At 43.5% G+C, this 19,306-nt stretch overlaps 1 protein-coding gene and 1 long non-coding RNA gene across 2 annotated transcripts; one reads left to right on the forward strand and one right to left on the reverse strand.

The window, feature by feature from the left end:
• The first annotated feature begins 1,057 nt into the window (after positions 1–1,057).
• Positions 1,058–3,674, forward strand: LOC116035910 (tumor necrosis factor-like). Its single transcript, XM_035993411.1, has 4 exons — positions 1,058–1,506; positions 1,645–1,672; positions 1,918–1,974; positions 2,634–3,674. The coding sequence occupies exons 1-4, from the start codon at positions 1,339–1,341 to the stop codon at positions 3,107–3,109; spliced, it is 729 nt and encodes a 242-aa protein (XP_035849304.1). The 5' UTR covers positions 1,058–1,338; the 3' UTR covers positions 3,110–3,674.
• Positions 3,675–8,753: 5,079 nt separating this feature from the next.
• LOC116035907 lies at positions 8,754–11,885 on the reverse strand. The gene is made up of 3 exons (XR_004101484.1): positions 11,754–11,885; positions 11,211–11,215; positions 8,754–8,768 (listed from the first exon to the last, which is right to left on the reverse strand). It is a non-coding gene; the product is annotated as an uncharacterized LOC116035907 (long non-coding RNA).
• Between the last annotated feature and the right edge of the window lie 7,421 nt (positions 11,886–19,306).

Genomic DNA, 19,306 nt, shown 5'->3' on the forward strand with positions numbered 1-19,306 from the left:
TCATCTTTCCACTGTTCCAACAATCACCACTCTGGTTTGGTTGAAATAAACCCTTAATTCACCCATTTACATGTGGAAATATGCTGGCTCTATACACGCTAAAAGTCCTGATTATTTACATGGAGTCTGGTGGAAATATGCTGGCTCTATACACGCTAAAAGTCCTGATTATTTACATGGAGTCTGGTGGGTTTGGTGATGGTGATTTCGGGGCTGTTTCATGTTAAACTAAAAGGATCTTACTCTTTAACTAAAAGGTCTATCTCTGTAGGGATCCATCCCATAATGCTGTCAGACACTTAAAATAATAATCTGAGTCTGTCAGCAGCAACAACAGAACTTTTAGTGGATGGTGAACATTTGTCCTGCAGGGTTACATTGCAGCTGACTGGTTACAGCGTCCTTGCTCAATACTAGACCAATTTCAAAGATTCTTGTTCACATTAATCACTTAGACACCAATGCATAGGGAAATAGAGTCCAGGTAAAAAAAGGCTCTGCAATTACACAGTTTTTTGGTTAGCTATCACATATAGTTCTTGAATTCCAATCTAAATATCTATCAGAAACCTTTTTGGACTGCATCATCACTTGTTTTATCATTGTACTATATTAGGATTTTTACAACTCTTTAAGCGGAACTACTGGCCCTGCATCACCATCTGTCTATTTTTAACAAAAGAGAAGTGACACAATATAGGCCTACTACAGATATTAACAATGACACATCAGTTCAGTTCATTCCTTTAATCTATTGCATAGTGCCTTGGTGAATAACTGAATGATGTGTATGTGGCTTGTAAACCCACACTTTAACACCATTTCCATATATTTGACCCACGTAGAGATGACCGGTACACCTCAACATATGTAAAAACTCAATATTTAATGTGGTAAGATTGGCTACAATGTGCATTTTTAGTTGTAGTTTTAGTAAATGGGAGACTAGGTGAGTTTTGTAGGTGCATTTCGGTATGGCAGAATTGGAGTGTATTGTCTGTGTATCCTTATCTGTGTGTGAGTATCTGTAGACTTGTGGGAGTGTGTGTGCACTGAGATGTAAAAGGGGTTTCTACGGGTGTTTGTGTGTATGTGCTAATGGGATAACACAGTCATATAGATGCCATGTGTGTAGGAGTGTGTGGTGTGTAAGATCCTCCCCGGCTTTGGGTCTCTCTTCCTCATCAAATCTCCACTCACAATGAGTGACATCACTGGAGTTTCCCAGGAGGTTACTCTTTTTAAAAGGGCCACTCGCTGAGTGTCAGTCAACCACCCAGAGAGACAGCAGAAGAGCTCAGCTGCACTTGAAGTAAAAGAAGGAACTCATTCAAAACAATGGAAGGGGAATGCAAGGTAGTACTGGACGCAGCTGTCGACACAGAAGCCAGGACACAGACACTGCGAGTCAAACCCAGCTCAAAGCTAACCACAGCCCTGCTGCTGTTCACACTCTGCCTCGCCGTTGCTGCTGCTGCTGTCCTCGTCTTCAACAGGCATGCCAAGGTGGGAACGCAAGTCTAAGATTAGTAGAAGATTAGTCTCTGCATTATTAATGGGTCAAATGTCTCTAACAGCGAGTGGCCCAACTCACCTGAACCCAGCCATTCTAACCGTTCTTCTATGCTTCTCTTCTTAAAACAGGACCCAGGACATGATGAAGAAAATTTTGGTGAGAACTTTCTCTTAATTTTCTCAAAAGATCAATATTAGTACTTTTAATTGATACTGATGGCTTTTTCACATCTTATAACTGATAATAAGATGATCTTGTCACACTGTCCAGGCAGTTTTCTTTAGCTGTTGCCAAATCAATTCAACAGTTTTACCCCTGTTTAAACAATTATTCTAAAAGTCAAAAGTAAAACTGTTGTGTTAATCCCCACTTTATGAACCTCTGTCTTCTCTTTTTTTCAGATCTTCACCACACATTGAGGCAAATTTCAAATGTCAGAGCGGCCATTCATTTAGAAGGTAAAAAAAGCAATTAATTCAGTATCAAAGAATACCTGGGGCTAATAAGCACAATGTCAGAAAATGAATAACAGATATATTTTTAATTACTTTGGACTGGCACTCTGTAGAATCTTGACTTTGGGTTTTCTTAGTCCAGTAGTTGTTAAACCAACGGTTTTTGAGGCATTACGGTTAGAGTTAGTGTTCTTTAACGAAGTTCTAGGCTTTTTAATTGAGGGGATCTTTGGCTTCCTCAGGAACCCCAAGGACTTCCTAAATATGTTTTTTCCTGAGGAGGTTCTTTGGGTTCTTAAGAACATTTCATGGCTTCTTGAGCATGTTCATGGGGTTCTGGAACAACTTCTAGGGATTAAGACATTTTTAAGGGCCCATTAAAGCAATTCTAGTCTCTTAGGTGGGTGCCATGGATGTGGTAGGGCTCAACAGCAAAATGAGAAATGTTTTCATTTACTGTAATGCAATTAATCAGAAATTACTGTTATTTATTTTTGAGCCAGATCAAAGACAAATTTCCATTGCATTATGATGGCTAATAACATTCCTTGGAATCCTTTCTGTCCTTGTTGGAAAATGTTTTAAACCTGTTTCTAAATGTTTCATGTCTTAATTGTCAATTCTAATTTTCTCCATCCCCATCTCTGCATACTCTTCAACAGGAGAATACAACCCTAAAAGGAAAACCTCAGTGGAATGGAAGAACGGGGTGGACCAGTCCCACTTTCAAGGAGGGCTAGAACTCAACGACAACGAAATTGTGATTCCTCGAACTGGCCTCTACTTTGTTTACAGCCAAGCGTCTTTTCGGGTCAACTGCATCAGCAGCGATGCTGATGACACCACCTCAAAGCCCATGGTCCACCTGAGCCACACTGTGAAGCGCTGGTCCAGCTCGTATGGGGGGAGGGACACCACCAAGTCCTACCAGACCATCCTGCACTCTGTCCGTACTGCCTGCCAAATGAAAGCCAGCAGCGACCCGGACGAGGAGGGGAGCTGGTTCTCGGCCGTGTATATGGGAGCTGTGTTCAACCTGATGAGAGGGGACAGACTCAAGACGGTGATGGAAGAGAAGATGCTGCAGGGTCTGGAGGATGACCAAGGGAAGACTTTCTTTGGTGTGTTTGCCTTGTGAGAACAGGTGACTGATGGCAACAAGTGAAGATATGAATGTACACATAAAAGGTTTACACTGCACTAAACAGTCAATGGAACAGTGAGTATACAGTAGACTTTCCATGCAAACGTTTAACAAGACATTTCAAGTTTGCAAGTAAACCAATCTATGTCATCTGTAGAGCTTGATGAGCTCACTGTAAAGTAATGTTTACCATAGATACCTCTATGGGTCAATAATGTTATGTACTATGTACTTCTACCTTTTTCTGTACTGCAATGCTCAAGCTGCCATTTGTACAAATGTAGACCTACTATAACTACTGAGTATTTATTGTGTCACTACAGGCTGACAAAAGTGTATTCTAAAGATGTATTTATTCAACTTAACATTATCATATTTATTTTATTTTTGTATCTATTTATTTATTATGGTATGTTCTCATTCACAACTGTATTTGTGCTGGATTTTATACATAATTTATTTGATTATTTATTGAAATAGAAATTGATCAGCTGTTTGTCAGTGTAATTTTTATCGACATTTTCAAATAATGCCATGGTGCCTGTGGTGCTGTAAGAATGTTGGAATAAAAAATGTATTCAAAGAGAAAAATAAGTGTGCGAGGGATGTATTGATTGCATTAGAACTAGAATGTGGAACTAAAAAATGTTAAAAAAAATAAATAAATAAATGAAAAAAAAAAAAGTTAGCTATACGCAGCAACTGGCAATGGTTAGATGAAAGCATCAACTGATGCTGGTGGGCAGGAAGTTGCAGCACAATGAACTGTCAACCACAGCGCAAAACAACCACAGTGTTGTATGGCCTCTTACTGTGTACTGCGGAAGAGGCTGTAACATGCTTACTCAAACTAACCTTAGTGGTATCATGCCACTCAGTAATATTTGCAGATGTTTTGAGATAACGATCTCTGAGTGCTATTGGTAGTGGGGGCTCACAAACAGCCTTCTTTAGGGCTTTTCTTTTACCCATTGTGTAGCTAAGTGTGGGTTGTTACTCAGCCTTATTTTAACATGGAGCCTACTAGTAATTTCAACATTAAATAGCTGTCTAAAAAACGTTTAACTGTTCGCCAGAAGAGTGCCTTGAACTTTTCTTCTTTTTTGAACTTATGTTTTCCCTTCCAAATAGCACCTTCATTATTTCTTTAGGACCTTTTCTCTTCTTAAGAAACTGAAGCTCTCTGGTTAGATACCACTACATTTTGTAAGGTGATTAACACACATAATATTATTACACACATAATACAACACACTTAAATTTACCAGTCTAAAGCTTTGGATATACTGGCGCGCGACATTGTTGTGTGAGCATACGTAGATGGCACGATCGCTACAAGCATGCACAGATACGTTTATGGTCAACACTTTGTTCGATGCAATATTCTCCAGACATCAGGGGGCGTGCGAACAAAAGCTGAATAAGTGGGCTCCTGGGTAGCTGACCTTGTAGAGTGCGCGCCCATATATAGGGGTGTACTCCTACAATGTACACTCAAGTTACACCCACTTCCTGTTTCAATGGCGAAACGCACAAAATGGCTGCCCCGCCACAGTTAGGCCCTATGACGAAAACTCAAGCTTTTAATAACTTTTCATCTTTAAGGTCTTAAGATGGCACAGACCAAATTGAAGTCGATAGATGAAATCTCTAGGAGGAGTTTGTTAAAGTACGACATGTGGAAATGGCCAAAAACGCACAAATTTTGTACAATCAATTCAAAATGGCCTTCCTGTTGGGTTTACAGCATTGCTCCAATAAGCTTTTTTTGTACGTCTTTACATGATACATATGTGTACCAGATTTTCTAAGTCTACATGAAACGTACTGCAGGGGCTCAATTATTACGTTTTGTAGGGGGCGCTAGCGAGCCATTTTGTCATGCCTATCTACAAAACCCTTAAAATATCAAATTTTTCACCAGGCCTGATGCCTGTGCAAAGTTTGCTGAGTTTTTGAGTATGTTAAGCCCCTCAAAAAGGTGATTCGCTGTCGGCACTTGGGCCTTAAAAAGCTGAATAAGCAAGAAGTAGTAGAAAAGAAGAAGAAAGCGAAGTAAAGGAAAGCAGGCTGCCTGGCAACAGTAAAACATTGACGTACCGCCAAACATTACATTTATTTACTCTAAATATTAACCTGACTGTCGTTTATCTCCAAATCGAAATTGTCTGCCTCAAACATTGTTAAAAACACTTTTTCTATAAATGCCTATTTTTAGCTTTGACAAAGTGATCTAATGTTTTTCCACACTCACACACACACACACAAAATGGTTCTTCTTTTCCCAGTGTGGTGGCTCTCTCTGACCACATATTTAGGGCTGTTTGACTCCCAGTGGTCTGTGCATGAAGAATCATACAGATGTTTGTAGAGAGGCGAACCTGCTCGACCAGTCTTCTAGCTGACCATGTTGAACTAAAAGCGTAGCGTTCAGAGGTGCACGACCACGAGCCGTGACAACTTGCGGCGCCTTCGCGCTGGAAACGACAGCTGTTGTGATGTCTTTTTATAGCTCGCGCACATCGCGGCGGGAACACTGCGGCCTACCGTAAACCTAGCTTGACTTGTGTTGCTGTATACCAAAGGGATGAACAATAACATTGGTAAAGTCTCTGGAAGGAGCCTTGGCTTGCTGCCGTCGAGGAAAAGTTTAGACTTTTGGTATTAAAATTTAATTTGGGCAACTGTGGTGTATCATTGTCAATGCTTAAGATGAAGCCAAGGTGGAATTCTTGCATGGAATGCTCCGCTGAAATATATAAAATTCACGTGATGAAATGTTTTGAGTAACTTGGTAGCTCAGAAAAGTTGCCCTGTAGTCAACATTTACAACAGCCAATAAAATGTCTCACAATTTCCAAAAAACCTCTTAAACCTCCCATCTAGCATTATCCACTTGCTCTGCGGCTGTCCATCCCTATGCTCGATATGTTTTGAACATTTTTGCCAAAATTCAGTATGGCCAAATACACTCTGTTTGTCACCAAAATGTGTGAATCATACCTGACTACAACTAGCCTACCGTCCATGCAACGGAGAAAGCTACAAACTTTATAGTGTCACCTTTTATGTGTTTAAAGCCACTGAAAGACATTAAGAATTCATACAATTCTAAAGATTTAACAGGCTTTAAGTTTCTTCATTTCCTGTTGTTGTGTGGTCTAAGACTTTCTTGAACTAAGTGCAAAATAACATCACTGAAGGGTTAGTGGCAGTGGATTCCTTCTCCCACTTTGGTAATTGGTAGGAAATTGGTTGCCCAAATTTCTGCCTTTCATATGAGCTGAAAAATAATGCAAGTCATACGGGAGCATCCTTAGGGTAAAAAGCCGTTTGAATACGTAGGATGACTGATTGAGGAAAAGGACATCCTGATACCCACAGTATTCATTTGTACCTCTTACTCATTCCACATCAGCTCTACTGCTATTTCAAGGAAAAAAAAAAAAAAGAGCACTGCTGTCACCTCATCAGCAGTTAAAGTAAAAAAGTTTCCAGTGAAGTTCCTCAACAGCTACACTGAGTGGAAGGGAGGAGGGGAACTCCCTGGTAATCTGGTAAACCCCCTGCTTCCTCCTCCTGCAGCCTACAGAGCAGCACCACACACCAGCAGTGGAAAGTATCTATTTCAAGGTGGGATTATACAGGGCTTTCAGTTTTTTGTCTCAAAATCAATTCTTTCAGTTTCTCTTTTATAATCACTTCAGTTTTTCAACGTACTTCATATTCAAATCCTTTGTTTATTAAAGACTTCATAATCTGTTTATGTGCATTTCTGTTTGTATAAGAAGGGGAGATTGTTATTATTTTATTTTTCATATACGGCCCATGGTTGCAGCACCTGTACTCTCTGTTGTAGAGCTGTCTCTTTAAAATCCTTCTGAAAAAGCCCAGTCTGCTCTCATTGGTCAGTGTTTCTGGGTCTACGCATCATTGGCATCTGAAGCTTTTAAACCAAAAACTAAACAACCAGACATGTTCCAGCAGGAATGTGATCTGAAATTGGGGAGAAACTAACATTATCGGCAGACAAGATTACAGGTTTCCCTGGTGTTAGCATGTAGTTAGATAGATAGATAGATACTTTTTTTTTCAATTTTAGGCATCCAGTAGCTTAGACAAGCCAAGATTACAGGTTTCCCTGGCGTTAGCATGTAGTTCCATGTAGTTAGCCTTCTGATGTGGAATCAGACGCTCTACCGTTGAGCTACAGAGTCTGTTTTACATCACCACTCATCAATTAACAAACTAAACACTGCTGCTGGTAAATGGATTAAATTAAACAATACTAGAAGGACACTCAGAGAGCACAGACCTTCGCCAAGGCCATGCCCAATCTCACAATGCTAATGAAAGTGAATCTTAATTTCACAAATTGAAAACATTTATAATTCTAGTTTCCAGTTTAATGACCACTTTTGAGTTCTTGAGGTGAAAAAATATAAATAAATACATTTTTTAAAGTTCAAGTAAGGACTCCTGTCCTAGTAGCTAGTAGTCCTTACCTAGCTACTGCGCATGTGCGACTCCCAACAGAGATGGGATAAAAGTGAGAGGTCTCACTCTGTAGCTAAAACAGAGATCTGAACACAGGGTGAAAAGAGTAGCTGCAGCAATGTGTAGTACAACAAAAATATGGTGTTTTTTGAAAATGAAACCATGTAAACCTGTTTTGGTACAACCTCAAAACACAATTATGAACCTGAAAATGAGCATAATATGAGCACTTTAAACCAAAAACTACACAACCAGACATGTTCCAGCAGGAACGTGATCTGAAATTGGGGAGAAACTAACATTATCGGCAGACAAGATTACAGGTTTCCCTGGTGTTAGCATGTAGTTAGATAGATAGATAGATACTTTTTTTTTCAATTTTAGGCATCCAGTAGCTTAGACAAGCCAAGATTACAGGTTTCCCTGGTGTTAGCATGTAGCTCCATGTAGTTAGCCTTCTGATGTGGAGTCAGACGCTCTACCGTTGAGCTACAGAGTCTGTTTTACATCACCACTCATCAATTAACAAACTAAACACTAGTGTTGGTAAATGGATTAAATTAAACAATACTAGAAGGACACTCGGAGAGCACAGACCTTCGCCAAGGCCATGCCCAATCTCACAATGCTAATGAAAGTGAATCTTAATTTCACAAATTGAAAACATTTATAATTCTAGTTTCCAGTTTAATGACCACTTTTGAGTTCTTGAGGTGAAAAAATATAAATAAATACATTTTTTAAAGTTCAAGTAAGGACTCCTGTCCTAGTAGCTAGTAGTCCTTACCTAGCTACTGCGCATGTGCGACTCCCAACAGAGATGGGATAAAAGTGAGAGGTCTCACTCTGTAGCTAAAACAGAGACCTGAACACAGGGTGAAAAGAGTAGCTGCAGCAATGTGTAGTACAACAAAAATATGGTGTTTTTTGAAAATGAAACCATGTAAACCTGTTTTGGTACAACCTCAAAACACAATTATGAACCTGAAAATGAGCATAATATGAGCACTTTAAACCAAAAACTACACAACCAGGCATGTTCCAGCAGGAACGTGATCTGAAATTGGGGAGAAACTAACAAGACAAGATTACAGGTTTCCCTGGTGTTAGCATGTAGTTAGATAGATAGATAGATAGATAGATAGATAGATAGATACTTTTTTTTTCAATTTTAGGCATCCAGTAGCTTAGACAAGCCAAGATTACAGGTTTCCCTGGCGTTAGCATGTAGCTCCATGTAGTTAGCCTTCTGATGTGGAATCAGACGCTCTACCGTTGAGCTACAGAGTCTGTTTTACATCACCACTCATCAATTAACAAACTAAACGCTGCTGCTGGTAAATGGATTAAATTAAACAAAACTAGAAGGATACTTGGAGAGCACAGACCTTCGCCAAGGCCAGTGAAACATAATTTCACAAATTGAAAACTTTTATAATTCTAGTTTCCAGTTTAATGGCCACTTTTGAGTTCTTGAGATGAAAAAAATATTTTAATGTGCTAGTAAGGATTATCAGTTTAATTGCTAGTCCAGTCATTTCATTGTCCTGTAATTCAGAGCCCATTTTCCAGTTCCTGATGTGATAAAATCTCCAGCATGTGATTAAGATACCACCCTGTCCTGTCTGACCATTGTCCAATGGAGATAGAGAAACAGAAATATTGACCCTGACATGATTTGAACACACAACCTTCTGATCTGGAGTCAGACGCTCTACCGTTGCACCACAGAGTCTGAAAACCAGTTTACCAAACTGGTGACAAGTCCAACACTGGGGGGGAGACGTTCATTAAAAAGAGTGGAGTTGGGGGGGGGCGCTGTCGAGCATGGGTAGAGAGTATATGCGCCGTTGCCAGCTCTTACATATTTATCCATTAATTTTGTTTTAAACGTCTGTTTAGCTCGTTGTCTTTCTCCTATTATCGGTTCGGACTATTTAAGACATCTGCCGATATGTCCGGGAAGGGTTCTACCCGTCAAGGACGCCCAGCTCGAGCTTAAAGCCGACATGCTAACGAGAAAGCTAACCAGCCTTCTCCTGCACATGACGGCGATGACGACGAAGGAGGCCCTTCACTCTCACAGTTGGTAAAAGTTATTGAAAGTTTCAGGGCTGAAACCCACGGTTCACTGGGCACCCTGCGGTCTGCTATAGACTCTTTTGGGACACTTCTCGCTGAAGTTGAAACTTCCCTGCAAGACTGCGATGTTAGGATTACTGCGCTTGAGGCCAAATGTGAAAAGCTGGTGAATTGCACCAAGTTGCTAATGGCTAAATCGGAGGACCTCGAGTTGAGGAGCAGACGGCAGAATCTACGTGTTGTGGGTGTTCCTGAAAACATGGAGGCTGGCTCGGATCTAGCATATGGGCAATCTAGACACGTGCCCAGGGGCCCTTGTGCGGAGAGGGGCCCTCCGTGATGGCAATTTTTCTTGTAAGTCTACACAAGGCTTGGCCTCGATCTTGATAATTATCCATTCAGAATAAAATAAAAGTTGTTTACAAAAAAGCCAAGTGAAAAAAAAAAGAAGGAAAAGGAAGAGAAAGAAGCGGCTGTCATAAAAAATGTCCCGCGAATATATAGCTCTTTTAAAAGAGCTGGGAATGATGAAGAGGAGGATGTCGAGGAGCTAGCCAACTTTAGCTTGGAAGAATTGCTGCCCTCTACCAGCTACGCTCAGCCACAGCTAACTGTAGCTAACATTAACTTTAGCGAAGTTGTTGTGGAAAAAGACAGAGATGAGGCCGGTCATCAGCATTAGAGAACAAGGTAATGGCACCTCAGGTACCATCATCTCTGAAGACCCTGCACTATGGGGACCGATTACAGAAACAGTCTGGGAGGAAATTATACTCAGAGGGATATTAGCCTTTCAGAATTGGGCAGCTAAATATCCAGCATCTCAGAGGGGAGCGAGGCTGGCGGCAGAAAGACACGCTCTCTCACTAATGGGGCACTGACCCGACACCTTCACAATGGTGAAACTGTACCACGGGAGTGGATTCTATATTCACTGTCCACCGGAGACATTTATTGCTTTGCCTGTAAAGTGCTATCAACACACAACAACACATTTGTAGTAGGGTTTAGCGAGCTGGTGAGGGAGCTTGACTTTGAGGATTTGAGCTTCAGGGCCCAGGGGCCCCTGGGGGTACTAATCCAGCCTTGCATGGAGGGGCCACAGTTCACAGCATTTATGACGGACTTCTTTGCCAAGACACTGGGTATGGAAATCCCTGATGGGCCAGAGATGTTAGATCGGGCACATCGCCTGGCTTTCCGTCCAGCCTTGGGTTGAAATGCTCCTCCGAGACCCATGATTGTAAAGGTGCACCATTTCAGAGTGAAGCAGCGCATCCTCCAGCTGGCCAGGGAGAAAGGTTAGCTCACCTTCTGCGGACACGCGGTGCGTATCTTCACTGATTTTACTGCTGAGGTTGCAAAACAGAAAGCATCTTTTACCAACATCAAGCAGAAGCTCCGGGCTGCAGACATCAGATACGGCCTGCTGTTCCCCGCTAGGCTCCAAATCTCATTCAACGGCAGCAAGTACAGCTTCGTTACAGCGGAGGAGGCAGTAAGTTTTTACTTTTACTTTAACTTCTCACCGGCCTCTTGATGTCGGTCTCTTTATAGCTGCACACAGGCTGACCAATCTGCATGGTGGAGGACTGTTTCCTCTTTTTTCTTTTCTTTCTCAGATACTTATTATGTAGGCTCCTCTGTTATACATAGCTTCTCAAGGTGGTAAGTCAGAATATTATTTATGCTTTGTCCTGTTTAAATGTGTTTTTATAACGTGTTTTATAGACGTTTATAACTATATATGGTTACTTGTGGAGCACTGGTTTGATGCACGTTAGGATGCATAATGTAGGGTGTAGACGCTTAGTTCAGGGAAGCGTTTTGAGAAGGAGGGCCTAGTTGGTTTGTTTTTCTTTTTTTGTATTCCTTTTCTCCACATTGTTTTTTAGTTACGTTAATATGTTTATCAGAAGGTCTTGTACACAGAGTCTTATACTGCACAGCTATCTAAGCAAATCTATTGTGCACACAATTTGGTATCATGGTTGTGTTGGGGATTTCCTCTTCTGTGTCCCCCCTTTTTGGGACAATGTGTCTGACTCCAATAAAACACCTATATATCCCTGCACATTCGTTAAATTGGTATTACATTGATCCTAAGCAAGAGCCAAATAAGACGATAAGATAAAGTCAAATACATTTGTTTAATCAGTCAAGCATCGGAGTTTCAATACACAGATCTGTGGGACATGGGTGGCAGTGAAGGTCAGGGGCCTCGACGGACCAGACCCGGGCAGCAGACAATGGCTCTGGGGACGTGGAACGTCACCTCTCTGTGGGGGAAGGAGCCGGAACTTGTGCGGGAGGTGGAGCGCTACCAGTTGGATCTGGTGGGGCTTACCTCTACGCACAGTCTCGGTTCTGGAACCATACTCCTGGATAGGGGTTGGACTCTTTTCTTCTCCGGAGTTGCCCAGGGTGTGAGGCGCCGGGCGGGTGTGGGGATACTCACAAGCTCCCGGCTGAGCGCCGCTACGTTGGAGTTTACCCCGGTGGACGAGAGGGTCGCCTCCCTACGCCTGCGGGTTGTGGGGGGGAAAACTCTGACTGTTGTTTGTGCGTATGCACCAAACAAGAGCTCGGAGTATTCGGCCTTCTTGGAGACCTTGAATGGAGTCCTGTATGGGGCTCCAGTGGGGGACTCCATAGTTCTGCTGGGGGACTTCAACGCGCACGTGGGAAATGATGGAGACACATGGAGAGGCGTGATTGGGAGGAACGGCCTCCCTGATCTAAACCAGAGTGGTTGTTTGTTGTTGGACTTCTGTGCTAGTCATGGATTGTCTATAACGAACACCATGTTCGAACATAGGGATGCTCATAAGTGTACTTGGTACCAGAGCACCCTAGGCCAAAGGTCAATGATCGATTTTATAATCGTTTCATCTGATCTGAGGCCGTATGTTTTGGACACTCGGGTGAAGAGAGGGGCAGAGCTGTCAACTGATCACCATCTGGTGGTGAGTTGGGTCAGACGGTGTGGGAAGACTCTGGACAGACCTGGTAAGCCCAAACGGGTAGTGCGGGTAAATTGGGAACGTCTGGAGGAGGCCCCTGTCCGACAGACTTTCAACTCACACCTCCGGCGGAGCTTTTCGTGCATCCCTGTGGAGGCTGGGAGCATTGAACCCGAGTGGACAATGTTCAAAGTTTCCATTGCTGAAGCTGCGGCGGGGAGCTGTGGTCTTAGGGTCTTAGGTGCCTCAAGGGGCGGTAACCCACGAACACCGTGGTGGACACCGGTGGTCAGGGAAGCCGTCCGACTGAAGAAGGAGTCTTTCCGGGATATGTTATCCCAGAGGACTCCGGAGGCAGTTGCAAGGTACCGAAGGGCCCAAAGGGCTGCAGCCTCTGCCGTGAAAGAGGCAAAGCAGCGGGTGTGGGAGATGTTCGGAGAAGACATGGAGAAGGACTTTCGGTCGGCACCAAGGTGCTTCTGGAAAACCGTTCGCCACCTCAGGAGGGGGAAGCGGGGAACCATCCAAGCTGTGTACAGTAAGGATGGGACGCTGTTGACCTCAACTGAGGAGGTAATATGGCGGTGGAAGGAGCACTTTGAGGAACTCCTAAATCCGACTAATACGCCCTCTATGGTAGAGGCAGAGCTGGAGGATGATGGGGGATTGTCGTCAATTTCCCTGGTGGAAGTTGCTGAGGTAGTTAAACAACACCACAGTGGCAAAGCCCCAGGGATTGATGAGATCCGTCCAGAAATGCTTAAAGCTCTGGGTGTGGAGGGGTTGTCTTGGTTGACACGCCTCTTCAACATTGCGTGGAAGTCGGGGATGGTGCCTAAGGAGTGGCAGACCGGGGTGGTGGTTCCCCTTTTCAAAAAGGGGGACCAGAGGGTGTGTGCCAATTACAGGGGTATCACACTTCTCAGCCTCCCTGGTAAAGTCTACTCCAAGGTGCTGGAAAGGAGGGTTCGGTCGATAGTCGAACCTCTGGTTGAAGAGGAACAATGCGGATTCCGTCCTGGTCGTGGAACAACGGACCAGATCTTTACTCTCGCAAGGATCCTGGAGGGAGCCATGGAGTATGCCCAACCGGTCTACATGTGCTTTGTGGATCTGGAGAAGGCGTATGACCGGGTCCCCCGGGAGATACTGTGGGAGGTGCTGCGGGAGTATGGGGTGAGGGGGTCCCTTCTCAGGGCCATCCAATCTCTGTACGACCAAAGCGAGAGCTGTGTCCGGGTTCTCGGCAGTAAGTCGGACTCGTTTCAGGTGAGAGTTGGCCTCCGCCAGGGCTGCGCTTTGTCACCAATCCTGTTTGTAGTATTTATGGACAGGATATCGAGGCGTAGTCGGGGTGGAGAGGGGTTGCAGTTTGGTGAGCTGGGGATCTCATCGCTGCTTTTTGCGGATGATGTGGTCCTGATGACATCATCAGCCTGTGACCTTCAGCACTCACTGGATCGGTTCGCAGCCGAGTGTGAAGCGGCTGGGATGAGGATCAGCACCTCTAAATCTGAGGCCATGGTTCTCAGCAGGAAACCGATGGAGTGCCTTCTCCAGGTAGGGAATGAGTCCTTACCCCAAGTGAAGGAGTTCAAGTATAAGAATCGGCGCAGCGGGTGCAGTATTACACTCAATTTATCGCACCGTTGTGACGAAAAGAGAGCTGAGCCAGAAGGCAAAGCTCTCAATCTACCGGTCAGTTTTCGTTCCTACCCTCACCTATGGTCATGAAGGCTGGGTCATGACCGAAAGAACGAGATCCAGGGTACAAGCGGCCGAAATGGGTTTCCTCAGGAGGGTGGCTGGCGTCTCCCTTAGAGATAGGGTGAGAAGCTCAGTCATCCGTGAGGAGCTCGGAGTAGAGCCGCTGCTCCTTCGCGTCAAAAGGAGCCAGTTGAGGTGGTTCGGGCATCTGGTAAGGATGCCCCCTGGGCGCTTCCCTAGGGAGGTGTTCCAGGCACGTCCAGCTGGGAGGAGGCCTCGGGGAAGACCCAGGACTAGGTGGAGGGATTATATCTCCAACCTGGCCTGGGAACGCCTCGGGATCCCCCAGTCGGAGCTGGTTAATGTGGCTCGGGAAAGGGAAGTTTGGGGTCCCCTGCTGGAGCTGCTACCCCCGTGACCCGTTACCGGATAAGCGGAAGAAGATGGATGGATGAGATCTGTGGGATCACAAAGCATGCAGAGACTAAGTTTCCCTAGCAACAGACAAAAACCCGGAGCCGGCCCACGTATCTCTAGACTGTCAGAACTTGTGAGCCTCGATCTATTCTTCCCCTCATCTCTTGTTCTTTCTTTCTTGGGCCCCCTCTTCTTCTCCAGCACAGGGAGTGTTATCTTCACACAACACACGCCAGGGTGGGGGCCACTGTGCTGTGTCTCGTCCTCATTTGCTCTCACACAAAGCGGTACATTCTGCTCATGTTTCAATTGTTATTATTACTCAATGTACTTTGCTTGAGGCCACTGTGACCTTAACTATCTTATATTTACCGCTTAAGCTAAACCATCTGTGCGTCAGAGTTTCCTTTGTTCGGGGAATGCAGATGTGTCTCGCCTGGAGAACTTATCACCACCACTATGACAGCACACAACTCCAACACCAAAACACACTTGGTCTCTTATGGAAACCTTTTACATTATTATTATATTTATTTGCAAATAGTAAGAACATTATTCTATAGAAATTAAATTGTGCTCTTGGAATGTCCACAGGATTCAGGGCCCCATTAAACGTAAACCCATACACTTTGCTTCTCTCATCTACACGGACGCAGCAGTTCCTATTTTTGCAAAGCATACATAATTACAAGGAAAAATATTACCACACGAGGGAAATCATTGTGGTGTCCATGAAGATGTGAAAAAAATAGGCTTAAATCTAGCACACACATTTACCCAAATTATTCAGGCTAATTGATGACGGATCAAACTAACCTGTTTAATCAATAGTGGCAAGACACATAGGTTTATAAGGACACCTGACAAAGTGGGTTGTCTGTAGCATTTGCTTCCTGCTTCTTACAGTGCAGACGCTTTGCTGCTTGCTCCTGCCTCTGCTTGCATATTTCTGCTGATAATCTTACTTTTCCTCTGAGAGAAACTATGAGCAGCGGCTCTTGGATACTTATAAATCACTGGACTATACATTTTTTGTAGACATAGTAGGCTATTGCCATATTTCAACATTTTTCTGCATGAGCGTGGCCTACCAATAGCTCAAGCCTGTCCTAAAGTGATTGTAGCTAAAGCTAATTAGCAGCAAGATGCCTCCCTTCTCCATGGAGGACTACTACAAACTCCTTCAGAAGATTGTTATTCTGGAAACCAAAATTCAACGGTTAGAAGTAAACCTGGAAGTGAACGGATCATGTGGGAATGACACCACTTTACCACTGACCCAAAACAATGGACAGAAGCATGCCAACACACGGCTAACTAGCACCAGCAAGACTACGGACAAACAGGAGGGCTGTGGAATAAGTAACAAATCAACAAGTGGTAGTCCTCCCTGGAACTCTTTTGGTGCAAAGCCTAAGAGTAAATCCTTTTCCTGGGAAGGACGACTAACAGGCAGGGCACAGCGCCCTGAGATTTGTTATATGAACGGCTGGCCTGCATTACCATCCAGGCAGAGCGCCTCTTCTACCCCTGTACTCTGTAGGACACAGCCGTGGACAGCTGCAAAAGGGAGAATTAGAAACAAAATGCCTCCCCAACAACTGAGTGTGCAACTGGATAACAGATTTGCTCCTCTGCTGCAGGACCCTGGACATGACCTGGATTGCGTCTCATCGTCACACAGCAGGGTAAGGACTGAGAGCAATTCAAAAAGTAAAAATATACAGGGAAAGCTAACGACTGGGCACCAAACTCTAATTGTGGGTGACTCTGCTGTAAAAAACATAAAAAGCAGTAAAAACACAAAAATTCTCTGTTTTCCCAAAGACATGGTGTCTGACTTAGCCCAAAGAATCCCGGATATCATGGCAGCACACCCAACTGTGAAAAACATTATACTGCATATAGGGTCACATGATGTTGTAAAGCAACAGTCTGAAGTGCTGAATCGTGACTTCATGATTCTGCTGAACACAGTCAGCTCCCTAAACGCGAAGGTGTTTATCAGTGGCCCTATACCGCCATTCAGAATAGGAGCTGAGAGATTCAGCAGACTGTTGGCACTGAACAAATGGCTTTCATCTGCATGTACCGTCCACTCTCTGCGGTTCATTGACAATTTTAACATTTTTTGGGACCGCAGACATCTTTTTAAAGCAGATGGACTTTTCCTTAACAAGCCAGGAGTAAAGCTGTTCACCTCCAGCCTACTTTACTTTCTGCACCACACATCTGCTCCATCGACCAAGGACACAGGACAAGATAAATCAACACAAACAAAACAAGAGGAAGACACAATAAAGTGTGGCAGTGATCCACCACAGCCCCCACCTGAGCAAAGATTTGACCATGGAGGACCTCAGAGCGGAGACGAGAAATCTCAACCCCCTTCACCCGTCCAACACTCCTCAAACCCCCTTACCAACCCCGATGCCTTTGGGGTTCACTGACCGGATGGAGCAACTGGTAGATGCTGGAACCAAGTTGACCCCACTACCTTCTCCCATCACTCGCCCCCAGCATCAAACTGACCCTGTTTTGACTCAACCACTGAAAGTAAAACGCCAGGCACCTCTGCCCCCTCAAGGACGGCAGCTAACTCCTTCTCAACAGACTGATAAGTATGCTTGTGTACAGAATGAAACAAGCTTTAACTGATATGTGCTGGGCCCAGGCTGCATGCCTAGTGGCACTCATGACTTTTTCCAGGACAAGCCTGGGCCCTGTGTATTCAATTCTTCGTCAATCTATGTTGTGATAGGTTATAGAAAAAGAATGGTGAATCTGCTAAGTAAGAAAAAGAAGCACTTAACTGCCAACTTGGCAAATTTAGCATCCATTTCTCGTCAGCCACAGCCTGTCCCAAAAAACGAGACAGATAATTATTTTAACACACTAACATTAGCCTTACTAAACGTCAGGTCTTTGGCGGGTAAATCATTTTTAATCAATGATTTTATTATTAAACACAATCTTGATTTTATGTTTTTAACTGAAACCTGGTTAGACCATAATAACAGTGATGCTGTTCTCATTGAGTCAGTAAAAACTGTCTCTGATAAGAAAAGATCTCCATGGAGAAATACCATACTGGTAAGAACAGAAAAAAGAGAGTGTCGAAAAGCAGAACGCAGGTGCCGAAAAACTAATCTCCAGGTCCACTACAACACCTATAAAGAGAGACTTCGCAGGAATGCAAGGCGGTCCTTCTTCTCGGACATTATTGCCAAAAACAATAATAATTCACGTGCTTTGTTTGCTACTGTCGATAGGTTAACAAACCCTCCAGTACCAGGAGCATCTGAACTTTTATCCACAAAGGCCTGCAATGATTTTGCCACCTTCTTCAATGACAAAATTCAGAAAATTAAACAAACAGTCAGTGCCTACATATCGAGCACAGGGTATGTGTTGTCACAGTGTCCAGGCAAAACAGATTCCAATATGACCCAATTTCATATGATTAACCATAAAAACCTGGAGGACATTATACAACATCTGAAAACCTCCTCCTGCTGCCTTGATATTCTACCAACGGGCCTTTTCAAAAATGTTGCAAATTTTTTGGCTACAGATCTTCTACAGATTGTAAACACGTCTCTTCTCTCAGGTATCTTCCCACAGGCCCTGAAAACTGCAGTCATTAAGCCACTCTTAAAAAAGAACAATCTAGACACGTCACTAATGAGCAACTATAGGCCGATATCAAACCTTCCATTTTTAAGTAAAATCATTGAAAAAACGGTTTCTCAACAACTCAACCTTTTCTTGTCACTAAACAACAGTTTTGATGCATTCCAGTCGGGTTTTCGACCACACCACAGCACTGAGACAGCTCTTGTTAAAGTCTTTAATGACATCCACTTAAACACAGATAGTGGCAAAACTTCAGTCTTAGTATTACACGATCACAGTGCTGCATTTGATACGGTCGACCATGACATATTACTAGACCGATTGGAAAACTGGGTTGGCATTTCTGGCTCAGTACTAAAGTGGTTTGAGTCTTATTTAAAGAATAGGGACTACTTTGTGTCTATAGGGAATTATACATCTGAGCATACAAATATGATGTGCGGAGTTCCCCAAGGCTCAGTTCTGGGGCCTCTCCTGTTTAACATCTACATGCTTCCACTGGCTCAAATTATGGAAAACAACAAAATAAGTTACCATAGTTATGCGGATGACACACAAATTTATATAACCTTATCGCCAGGGGACTATAGTCCAATACAACAACTGACTAAGTGCATTGAACAAATTAACGACTGGATGTGCCAGAACTTTCTTAAATTAAATGAAGAAAAAACTGAGGTGGTTGTTTTTGGAGCAAAAGAGGAACGATTAAAAGTCAGCACTCAGCTTCAAACGATAATGTTAACAACAACAGACAAAGCCAGAAATCTTGGTGTAGTCATGGACTCAGACCTGAATTTTAACAGCCACATTAAGACAATTACAAAGTCAGCCTATTACCACCTTAAAAATATATCAAGGGTTAAAGGACTTATGTCTCAGCAAGACT

This window comes from Sander lucioperca, chromosome 16 (genome assembly GCF_008315115.2).
Source record: "Sander lucioperca isolate FBNREF2018 chromosome 16, SLUC_FBN_1.2, whole genome shotgun sequence".
Taxonomy (NCBI): Eukaryota; Metazoa; Chordata; class Actinopteri; order Perciformes; family Percidae; genus Sander; species Sander lucioperca.

Excerpts from the sequence above, each read along its gene's own strand:
- LOC116035910 (XM_035993411.1), top strand. The coding sequence starts at position 1,339 with ATGGAAGGGGAATGCAAGGTAGTACTGGACGCAGCTGTCGACACAGAA. Across the intron at positions 1,673-1,917 it reads ACATGATGAAGAAAATTTTG|ATCTTCACCACACATTGAGG; the intron begins GTGAGAACTTTC and ends TCTTTTTTTCAG. Across the intron at positions 1,975-2,633 it reads AGCGGCCATTCATTTAGAAG|GAGAATACAACCCTAAAAGG; the intron begins GTAAAAAAAGCA and ends ACTCTTCAACAG.